Source organism: Carya illinoinensis, chromosome 9 (genome assembly GCF_018687715.1).
Source record: "Carya illinoinensis cultivar Pawnee chromosome 9, C.illinoinensisPawnee_v1, whole genome shotgun sequence".
Taxonomy (NCBI): Eukaryota; Viridiplantae; Streptophyta; class Magnoliopsida; order Fagales; family Juglandaceae; genus Carya; species Carya illinoinensis.
This window is the reverse complement of record NC_056760.1, coordinates 12417372-12428946: the sequence shown is the minus strand read 5'-3', so window position 1 is coordinate 12428946 and position 11575 is coordinate 12417372. Positions and strand designations below refer to the sequence as shown.

General features: G+C 36.6%; 1 protein-coding gene across 3 annotated transcripts; it reads left to right on the top strand.

Moving 5' to 3' along the window:
• The first annotated feature begins 1156 nt into the window (after positions 1 to 1156).
• LOC122277392 (SEC14 cytosolic factor-like) lies at positions 1157 to 9561 on the top strand. Of its 3 annotated transcripts, none has more exons than XM_043087362.1 (11): positions 1157 to 1420; positions 1528 to 1556; positions 2730 to 2762; positions 2926 to 2979; positions 3881 to 3958; positions 4119 to 4172; positions 4291 to 4350; positions 4507 to 4602; positions 7755 to 7856; positions 8124 to 8204; positions 8911 to 9561. In XM_043087362.1, exons 1-11 carry the CDS (start codon positions 1366 to 1368, stop codon positions 9226 to 9228), a joined length of 960 nt encoding a protein of 319 aa, XP_042943296.1. In that variant the 5' UTR covers positions 1157 to 1365; the 3' UTR covers positions 9229 to 9561. The 3 variants fall into 3 exon arrangements, with proteins under 3 accessions (XP_042943296.1, XP_042943295.1, XP_042943297.1); XM_043087361.1 differs by having other exon boundaries at positions 1159 to 1420; positions 2730 to 2813; XM_043087363.1 differs by lacking the exons at positions 1157 to 1420; positions 1528 to 1556 and adding an exon at positions 2229 to 2421 and having other exon boundaries at positions 2730 to 2813.
• The last annotated feature ends 2014 nt before the right edge of the window (positions 9562 to 11575 follow it).

Genomic DNA, 11575 nt, shown 5'->3' with positions numbered 1-11575 from the left:
GGTGACTCACGCTGCTCTAAACAATAATGGAGTCGGACGCTCTTCGCATTTAGTGTGGATACAGACCGGATGCACCTCATGGGGCACGCGTACGTACGTTAATTGATTGGAGTAACGTTCGGATCATCACCATCTCATGCACGCATGAAATCATGTCCTTTAATTTCTCTACCACGCACCCACGTACACACACTTGTGTACATTCTCTTTTTTTCAATGACGCGAATACAAGACTTTAAACCGACAACAGTTGAGTCCTGCGACGAAGTTTCGATGTACGAATCTACGCACGTTGGCTGGTTCCGTTTTAACTTTTGTATTTGTCTGTGTCTCAATCACCCAAGGAAATAGGATCCCTACACCTTTGGCGATAAAGCATCATTAATCATAGAAACCAAACATGACAATCCTTTACAGTTTTTTACACGTTAATGTAGAGGAGGGTAGGTTAGCTCCTTCCGCTTCTCATCGTATCGGTCAATACAAGCCCATTTTACCTTAAAACTGCATCAGAATCTTCATTTCATAGTAACGTCTGAGGTTTTTACCCAAATAATATTTTAGCAAGAAAAGTTTATTTACCTGCTATCTTGTACGCCTCCAAGTTTTATCCTCTTTGGGAAGATACTAGCAAGTGGACTATGATTAGGAGAAGAAACCTTGTATATGGAGTGTATAAATTAAGATCCCCCAATAGGAAGGGCGACATCCACCCAAACAAACGTGAATCTGAGATTTAAAGTGCTGGGAATAAAAAAGGAAGACAGACTGCAGAACAAGCCAGGCCCATATATATATATATAAACAATAGAAAGTAAAGGCTAGAAAGTGAGAGAAAAGAAATAGAGGGAGAATAATACGTGATTGTCGAAGTGAACTGAAATATAAGTGGCACGTATTATTCGTAGGTGGTGCAGGAGGAGATAATATTCGTATCCTTGAAGAGAATGTATCAGATGTAGGACCATTAAGGTAAAATAACATATGGCCCATACGGTTTGGTGGGTGAAAAACTCAGCGGTAACCGGGATTCAAGCCTGGAGAATCACAGGGAAACAAAAAACACAAACAAGGGTTCTAGCACAAATTTCTAGGTGGAGAGTGAGAGTGGGAATCTGGGATCACTGGGTTGTACTACAACACCAACCCCCCCCCCCCCCCCCCCCCCACCCCCCCCCCCCAAGGTCAAGTTTATAACATGGCGTAATCTTTTCTGGTAAATTTACCGAACTTTGGTAAACAAAAGAGTCAAAAGAGAAAGAGAGAGGAAGAAGCTTGGAAGCCTGGAAGGTGGTGAATCTTTTGGGGTGTGCATTTGGGCAGATTTGTGTGTGAAAGGGAGGGAGAGAGAAACAGAGGGAAGAAATGGGGATCGTTCCTCAAGAAGCGATCAGGCAGGTGCAATCACTAATGGATCAAGGTCTGTTTTTATTTTTTATTTTTTTAAACTTCATTTTCTTTTTCATTCGACAAACACTTTATAAACTTTCTATTCTTTTTTTTAATAAATCTTTTGAATAATGGCAGTTGAGGAGCCTTTGAAGAGAACATTTCAGGTTCGCATTTTCCTTATTGCTTAATTCTTTTATGCTGCATCCGATCTGTCTTCAACCCGATTCACAACCCTTCCAAATATGCTTCTTTTTGTTTTGTTTTGTTTTGTTTTCTTGTTTCTAAAGTTTATTTTTTTCTGCATTTTGTTCAGCATTTTTTTTCTGGGTGTTGCGGGTTTTCGGAATTCTGGTTGTAGGAAAAATAATTTCTGATTATAGCTGAGCAAAAGATATGAGCCACAGATGTTTGTTGTGTTTCGGAGAATTTGGTGCGCAAAAGAGTTTGATCCTGAAATCTTGCTTAGCTACCTGATTAAATACTTTTATCTGGGTGGCTACGCGTCTTTTATGTGGCAAAAATAGCACGTTATGTGATTCAGAACGAGGTCTTATCTGAGTCACACTCACACCATGTAGTTCTGGCATAAGACACGGTGGAAGTGGTTATGCTATGCTTTTACCGTAACTCAATGAAGATTTTGGCGTGTGCCCTTTTAAGTTACTAGATCTGTTCATAACTTCCATTTTCATCTTTCTCTCTGTATTTTTTCGATGGGTCAGCTATATATCATTGGTGTTCATGGAATTTGGCACATGCCACAATACTGTCCTTGGTCATCAAACCAACAATTCCTGGAAATATATCATTCCTTTGGGTTGTCATCAAAGGGAGAATAAAATTGTAGTTTGGTCTCATTGCACATTATGCTTCCAGCTTCATGAAAAGCTCTCTCAATGATAGGGCAACCTGTTGAATGACATCATCCCATATAGCAACTTCAGAACGTAAAGCAAGTTCAAAGGGTGAAATGGGAAATATAATTTGCACTGTTGTCTGCATCAAAGTGTCGAAAATCAATCATTACAGGTCACTAACTGTGCTTTGGTCAGATTGAAATTTTCTATTGAAATCTAATTCGGCAGAAAACTTTTTTTTTTTTTTTGATAAGTTTGGCAGAAAACTCATAATTGAGTTTGATTAAATTGCCATGGGTTCGGGGGAATGGAAGATGTCTTTTCATTTGTCCCTCTTTTAATGTGGTTGGAGAAAAATTCAGTGTAGCTTTTTGGTTACAAATAATATGGCGTTGAGCTTCACCATGTGCTATGTACCTCTTCAAACGTATTGATGTTTGAATTTATTGCTGGACTTAATAATTGTACCTTAATCTGCAGAATGTTCATCAAGGATATTTAGTTGAAACTCTGGTGCGTTTCCTGAAAGCAAGGGAGTGGAATGTTGCCAAAACCCATAAAATGGTTCTATATTCCTTTGTTCAAAATATATTTCTATGATTTTATATTGTTAAACATTTCGTTACTACATCCTCTTTATACTAATGACCAATGCTATATCTGTATGATGTTGCAGTTGGTGGATTGTTTAAACTGGAGGGTACATAATGAGATTGACAACATTTTAGCAGTAAGTTTGTATTATGCTCAGGGTCACATATTTCTTTAACTTGAGAACATTTGAGTTAGAGATCGGCTGTTAGAATTCCTTCTATACCTTTCATTTAAGACACAAGGTGTTGAAACAGAGTTCGCATAATATCAAATGCATTATCTCATAGCCTGCAATTTACCTTGTATAGCTAGTTCTAGTCATTTTCGCTCTTGAAATGCAAATAAGACCAAATATTTCGAGCCGGCTTTCACCAAAATTAACTTCTGTTATTATCTAGTGGGAGTGCCTAGGCCTCTTGACCTAGCTGGTATGTAGAAAACCGCTATCCTTAATTTCTCTCATTTTATGGATGGAAATCATGTGAAGCAGGTGGGCTATCGTATTGTTAGTCTCAGGGCAGTAGTGCTTCATAATATCAGCCAGACTTTTAATTGATTTCAGTTATTGATATTATTGAACAGCGCCTGTGTGTGTATGTGTCTGTCAGTGCATGCACATTAACAACACATTAACAATGTTTGGGTCCTAAATTGTCTTGCTCTGGCATTTTGTGCAAAAAAGGGCAGTGGTGCTTCATAATATCAGCCAGACTTTTACTTGATTTCAGTTATTGATATTATTGAACAGCTAATTTTTCTTTGCTCTCTCTCTCTCTCTCTCTCTCTCTCTCTCTCTCTCTCTCTCTCTCTCTCTCTCTGTGTGTGTGACAGACACACATACACACACAGGCGCATAACAAAACCATGATTTCTATCAGTGCGTGCACATTAACAATGTTTTGGTCCTAAATTGTCTTGCTCTGGTATTTTGTGCAAAAATAGTCTTTTTTGGTTGCAAGTAAATTTGAAGCAGAATATAACTATAGTTGTGGTCAATTAATTCTTGAATCTGATATGGTTGCCATCTCTTTATGCAGAAACCCATAATTCCTGCTGAGCTGTACAGAGCTGTTCGTGATTCACAGCTTGTAGGAGTGTCAGGTTACACGAAAGAGGTGCTCATTTTTAACAAATGCTGCTTATTCTTCTGCCAGGATGGTGTTTACATATTCAATTCTGTGATATGTTGCTTGATGGGTAGCACCTTAATGGAAGCAATGATGTTAATTGCATTGATCTGTGTTTCTTAACCTTTCCTCTTGCCATCTGCTACAGGGATTACCTGTTTTCGCAATTGGCGTTGGGCTCAGTACATATGATAAAGCATCTGTAAGTGTTTGTGATAAGTTCCTCTCTGATTTCTCATTGATAGAAATTCCCCTACAGAGTTAATAATTTCTACTGCTTGCTCTCAATGAAGGATTTTTATTTGTCTCTTCTTTTGCAGGTCAACTACTATGTGCAGTCACACATTCAGATCAATGAATATCGGGACTGTGTAATTTTGGTTAGTATTAAAGTTTGCAATCTTCTGGAAATCTCCTGTTATTTTTTTAGATGAAAAAGGATTCATGAAAAATTTGTTCAGTTGTTTAGAGATTCCTTTTACATAAAAAACATATTGAGTCACCGCTTTGATCCATATAAAAAAATGTCTGTGTAGCCTTCTGCATCCAAAAAATATGGACGGCCTATTACCACTTGTGTGAAGGTTTTGGACATGACTGGCCTAAAAATTTCGGCACTGAGTCAGATAAAGGTATCACCTTCTGTTGTGAAGATTTTCTTCTCTCTTTACTGCTCCTGCTACCCCATTTAACACTATACAATCTGCGTATTATTTTCATTTTCTTCTTTTCATATAATTTAGTTTATTTTAGGTACTTATTCTCTTTTAGCAGCAAATTAAAGTTAGTTATTGCATTTCATTATTTTCTTTTTACTTGTCCAAAAACAAGTTAATGCATTTCACTATTATTTTTTTTTACTTGTCCAAAAACAAAAGTTACTGCATTTCACTTTGCTTGAACACTTGGATGAGCAGGATTTGCAAACAACTTGTACACTTCACGGATCCTACCTTGAATGTATGACCAACACTCGAACAATAATTGGACTTTTTCAAAATTGATCAGTGAGAAGTTAATCACTGGGAACATAATCACCAAGAGACTAAGAGTTGAAAATATGGTTATTTAAACAATACAATCAATAAGACTAATATTATATCAGAAAATGTACCACCCCATTCCCCTAGGGTAAATAATAAAGTCATTTTTAGAATCTTGGGAAAATGGTGTGCTACTAACTTGACTTAGGTAGCTTCAAATCCAAAAGATTTCATAAATAAATAAAGTCAGTATTTACTAAAATACTTAAAATCCAAAAGAGAGTATGCGGAAGTACTTATTAAAATCAATAGTCTCATGTGCTTATCGAGTATAACTTATTAAACTGGAAATCATAGACTGTCTAGGCCTTTGCTTCGCTTTCCTGGTCTAAGTCTTGTCTTGCAGCTCCATCATCATAAAGATCCTCACTTGCGGAGATTAAATCATAAAAACATACAAAAATGAGTCAAATATTCAATAAGCAACACATCATACAATAAACATAATAAAACATAAGATTTCTTAAAATCATGCATGCTCATAATTACATACATAAATAACATGAACATGGACCTAAGCTGTGCATGACCTGCTTTAACTGGTCTTTTCACTTGTCATAGGCTGGTACCCATTGTTGACCCCCATGAGTTAGGGTTAGCGAATCTAAGTAGATTCTGATTATGCTCGTGGCAGTGGGTTGTGGAATCCATACATAAGGAAGACCCTAGGTGCACTACCAATATGTACGACCTGGCAATACAATGTATGCCCATAACATATGGTACTGTCTTCATATCATAACATAGGCCGTAATAACATTCATATTTCCCATATCATAGTCATACATGCATACTTTCTTGTCATATCAAGGGGTTGGGATTGGGGAGGTGTGTTACAGTCCAATTCGGGCTTGGTGTAGTTTGGGTAGTTTTCACGGCCTCTTTGGGTCATTAGGGACTCTCTAGTATGGGCTAGATGTTTTCTTGTATACATCCAATGTACTTGGTTACTCTTATTGATATATATATATATATATATATATATAATATTTTTACTTATAAAAAAAAATAATAAAATAAAATATCATACTATAGATTTTGAGTGAAATCGTGTCTTATAACTTCATAGATTTCAAGTGAAATTGTAATCTTTCATAAATGTTGTGATGTACGTTTCTTCACATAATATCTTAATGCATAACTCTTCACATAAAGCCATGGCTTTTCATAATGTTTTGATGCATATTCTCATATAAAATCATGAATTTTCATCAATATTTTAATGCATAAATCTTCACATAAAATAATGGATTTTCATAAATCTTTTGATGCATAGATCTCATATATAAACTCATGACTTTTCATAAATATTTAATGCATAAATAGTTACATAAAATTATGGATTTTCATAAATCTTTTGATGCATAACTCTCATATAAACTCATGACTTTTCATTAATATTTTAATGCATAAATAGTTACATAAAATCATGGATTTTCATAAAATATTTTGATGCATATTTCATGCCACTCACATGAAACTTATGCATAAAATCATGACATTTATAAGTTTATCATGACTTGGGAACATAAAAAGGGACTTCCAATGGAGGATATACATACATAATACTTATAAAAATATGTCGTTTGCCGTACATACATGTAAGGGTATGATCATGCTACTTACTTTGTAGCGCTAATCCAATATTTTCGGGGTGTGATTGATTACCTATAAAATGCAAGTATTGTCACGTAAATTACTAATAAAGTGTCTACAGTCTAGTTATAAACCCTTAACCCTTTTTTTTTTTTTTATGTCGGGTAACCCCTCCAAGGCAGGCCCTTCGGACCCATTCTGCAGAGTAAATCTCAAACTTGTCCTAGTACTCAATAATTTTTTTCTTTTTTCTTTTAAGTAAACAAAGTATATTAATTAAAGAATAGGCAAAGCCATGTTCAGTACAAAGAATGCATTAGTACTCAATAAATTCTAATGGGCCTTGTCTCAAGTCCAAAATAAACTCAACTTTTCCAATCAATATTTTTGGGCTTTAAGAAAAATTCCTTAGGCATTACTAATTAAATCGGGCCCACTTGATCCATACAATATTAAATGGGCTTTAGCTCAATTATTGAGCTCAAAAAAATCTCATGATCCACCATAATAATTTATGGGCCCATGGTCTTTCTGAAATTACCCGATTAATCTAATTTGGGCTTCTATAAATATTGGCCCATTAATATCCTCCAAAATCATCAACTAAACCTTAACGACTTTGAAATAAAGTTTTGGGCCTATGGGCCTAACTAAATTCCAATAAATAATAGCTCATGCGCTATTCCAATATGGCTCATTAAACCTATTTTAGGCTCATTACATTATCCATATTTTATCCCTAATAATATTGGATCGGGTCGGTACAGAAAATTCTGTGTAACATATGAAAAAATGAATTAAATAAAGTTGCTAATCAGGTTTTCAGATTCCACGGTGTTCCTCCGACTAATGTGTGATTAATAATAAATACTGGGTTTTGTATAAACAAAATCTGGTTAGCAGATTTGTTCAAATCACAATTAATTTATTGGTATATGAAATATGTTCAACACGTCTTTAAGAAGCTCAGCATTAAGCAAATCCTATTTGGCCCAATGCCAAATCTGTAAAAATAAGTTGTAAACATACCTGAAAAAATAATTCCAGATACATTGGATGAAGCTTGGGAATCTGAGTTTATCTTATACTGGCTGATGCATGCATTCATGCAACATTCACTCAGTTGGCATTCTGTTCTCATGCAGTTAATGACGCTTATATCCACCATTGATGATTTGAACTACCCAGAGAAGACAAATACATATTACATTGTAAATGTCCCGTATATATTTTCAGCTTGTTGGAAGGTATGCCTAATGCTGTTGATCATTGTGTACATATAAAAAAAAGGGCTATTGATCATTGTGATTATGTATTCTGGTCTGCTGTTTTATCAGTGTTTCTCCTTTATGCATTCGTGCAAACTGAGCACTTGGCTTTATCTCAAGTTCATCAAGAATATAGGGCTATCATAATATTTTTTTCCCTCTAAAACAATATGTTTTTGGCATGGAAACATTGTTACTATTTTTTTTTTTTTTTTTTATGAGTAAACATATTTAAACTGTTAGCAGGTTGTCAAGCCTCTTTTGCAGGAGAGAACAAGAAAAAAAGTTCAGGTCCTGCCAGGCTGTGGGCGAGATGAGCTCTTAAAGGTAATTCTGTTATGGAATGTCTTAAGTATTCACAAATGTATACCTATAAAAAATAAAAAAAAGTATTCACAAATGTATGAGATCTGCCTCCATTATCCATGCCTTTCCTCCTCCTCTCCCCCCCCCCCCCCCCCCCCCCCCCCCCCCGCCTTCTCCTCCTTCTTTTGATTGGCATAGAACTTTCTAACTCTTTCGCAAGTTCTATTTTTTGTACCGAAATATTTGTCATCTTGATTACGGTTGTCAGTATTCTTTCCTCTTCAAGTCTGCAATATACATGTTGAAATGATGGCAACTTTTTAACTATTACTTTTGAGCCAGTATCTTTTCTGATATGATGCAACCTTAGTCAAATATTGGAAAATTGCATGATCACCATTAGGTGGAATTACCCTGAAAGGTGGTGGGATGGGGGGAAAACTTACCTATTTGTAATTGATGCCATTCAGCAATGTTTCCCCTTGACCTGTTTCTGTAAATAATCAAGCATTCCTGTATATCTCTTCTGATGTCACTTGTTAAAAAATGCATTAAAAATTTTGCGGCTGCAGACAATGGATGTAATGCCTAAAGCCAGATGTTTGCTGGAACTCTGAAATGATTATGCAGAGCAGATGTTGCATTTGATGGCTTACTGGAATGAAGCTCAGTCTCCTGTTCTATCGATTCAGATGATTAATCTTGTTGGCTTTTGTGTTTCATGTAGATAATGGACCATGCTTCCCTCCCACATTTCTGTAGAAAAGAAGGTTCTGGATCATCTCGGCATGCGGAGAATAGCCAAGAAAATTGCTATTCCTTAGACCATCCATTTCATCAACAACTCTACAACTACATAAAGCAGCAATCCTTGATACGTGAGCCTATTGAACCCATAAAACAGGGTTCTGTTCATGTGGATCTGCCCGAGCCTGCTCCTGAAGGAACAGAGATTGCCAAAACCATAGAATCTGAGTTACACAAGTTTGGGAATGGGAATGGGCTGCCTCCCTCACTAGATGCGTTAAAAATTGCAGATAATTGAAATTATGTAGCTGAATTTATTGAGTTGCAGTGACACGCCAAAAGCACATGATCGGCGGGCACTTCCTATGAGCTTTTAGAGAAGGAATATGGTCTTGCAGGTCCCATCATTCTATTAATACCATAAAAATGAATGGAATAGCAGTCGCTTATATTCATCCCCACATGAATTCAGAGAGAAAAGCTGATATGCTATATGTAACTTGACAAATTGGCCGGATAATCAGTGCTAAACTGTCCCTGGCCTGGCATGTATTAGTGAAACAGATAATCGTCACTTTTAGTTGCACAGAATCAAGTTAAATGGTAGTAGCGCAGTTATCTGTTTAAGCCATGGACAGTCTCTAACATTGACAGGTGACTGATCTTCTTTCTTGGGGTTTCCGGGGGTCTCAATCATCCTTTATGCATTTTTTAACGTAGCGGTTGGTATCAAAGGCAATCACCTTTCTCAATGCAGACTTCCATGGCGTTATGTATGATGATAGTGATCAGTTTCTAACAATTATATGTTTTCAGATAGCTCGCCCAATAGTGGCCTTGTGCTCATAGTTTTCCGTCAATAAGGCGCCCTTGAAGAACAACCTCAAGTGTAACATCTCTTTTCAACCCCCTCCCCCTCCAAACTATATTCCTCTTGTGGTCCTGTAGGCTGTATTGATCTGCCTCATAATCTACTACGCCTACCTACTCTAGTACCTTATTATCTGTTCCTTATGGAATCCATTATCCAATTAGAGCAAGCAGTTTTTTCCTCTAGGCAATAGGGACGGGGATTGAAACCTCAGATCTCACCCTTAGTTACCGAGGCCGGACTAGATATGGAAAAATCCTCAACAAGAAGTAGAATTTGGTATATGAGTAATCTAAGACAGGCGACCAGCGTAGCTATTTTCCTTGAGCTTGACCATAGGAGCTAATTCTCAGTATAGAATGTCCAGTTTGAACCATAGTTAATATACGAATGGGCGGGCCTGTCACTACAGCACCATCAAGTTGTCAGCCGGTCTAAAGTCCATTCCATAGACTCTTGATTAGGCACTTCTCTCGCAAGTGGTTTCGACTTACATCTAACTCGAATTCTTGACCTCAAGGCTATGGAATATCAGGTCGTACTAACTGATAAGAGAGGTTATATTTACTTTACAATTAAAAAAAAAAACTTTATAATCCGACGTTTAATGTAAGTCACTTTAATTTGAAAATGACAATGTGACATCCAATCTGAAATTCCTATATTGGTGGAGAGTATGATGCCATAAAGGTGTATTAAAAGTCGAAAAACACACGAAGGTAAGGTGAAAAGTGGAGAGCTACTCTCCGCAGTCGAGTAAAACAGTTCGAGTTCTCTTAGAACTAACACCCTTCATGTCGTGGTAGAAAACGCCCATAGTAGTAGGGAATGCATCAGGCCTATGGTGGTTAGGATCGATCCATCTTGAAAGTTAAGTCTTTGAAGAAGGGTGCAAAGAAATGGGCATTTCGAGGGGCAAAAAGCATGGGGCATGTATGCGTGGGTGGTGAGTGAATATGCAGCCCAAAAGCTGTGGGGATTGAGGAGATGCCGAAAGTATTATCCTTTGGATTTGCTCTGTTTATGTTGTTTCTATGGAATTGCATCTGCAGCCCTAATTTGTGGATCAAGGAGAATCTGTGGACGTTATATATCCATTCATGCATGCATGCTTATTAATTGGTACATGACAAAGATGAACATCCCTGTGCCACTTATATGTACATTCCCACATCGGGAACAAGAAATTAAGAAATCATCATTGCATTAATATTAACAAAAAATGACCACAATGTTTTCCTTCTTAATAAGTAATCATATATATATATATAGACACACATACATATCGAATGCAATTGATGAAAGATTATCTTCTAGATGGTCTGTTTCAATCTCTAACTTAATTCGTGCATATGCATAACATAAATGGAATCAGCAAAGATTAAATTCTAAAAGTTTCTTACAAGTAGAGGTTAAGATCATAGACTACTGGCAGCAGCCTACAAATGACCCAAGCATGTACAATTAGTACTGGAACTTTTGAACATATCTACAATGGCCTAGATAGCTAGCTAGCTTCTGGACGCTCTGGCCACGGATCCTGAAAATAAACGTAAGAATTAAAATAGCATGAAAAATGGATTCAAAAACCTGTCATGATCAATGGCTCAACTAAAACATGTTATCTGGTCGTGTACGTTGTCAAGTTTTAACTACTAGTACTCGCACAAACTTAAAGATGAAACCGGCCTAGCTCTACGTACATGCATGAGTCATGAATGTCAATTAATATTCTTCAAATGTAAAGGTTAAAAATACAATATAGTACGTACCT

What these genes read in the sequence shown, in the direction of transcription:
- LOC122277392 (XM_043087361.1), top strand. Translation starts at nt 1,366, where the DNA reads ATGGGGATCGTTCCTCAAGAAGCGATCAGGCAGGTGCAATCACTAATG. An exon ending in GCAATCACTAATGGATCAAG is followed by an intron (nt 1,421 to 1,527) that starts GTCTGTTTTTAT and finishes GAATAATGGCAG; the next exon opens with TTGAGGAGCCTTTGAAGAGA. An exon ending in TATTTTCAGCTTGTTGGAAG is followed by an intron (nt 7,857 to 8,123) that starts GTATGCCTAATG and finishes AACTGTTAGCAG; the next exon opens with GTTGTCAAGCCTCTTTTGCA.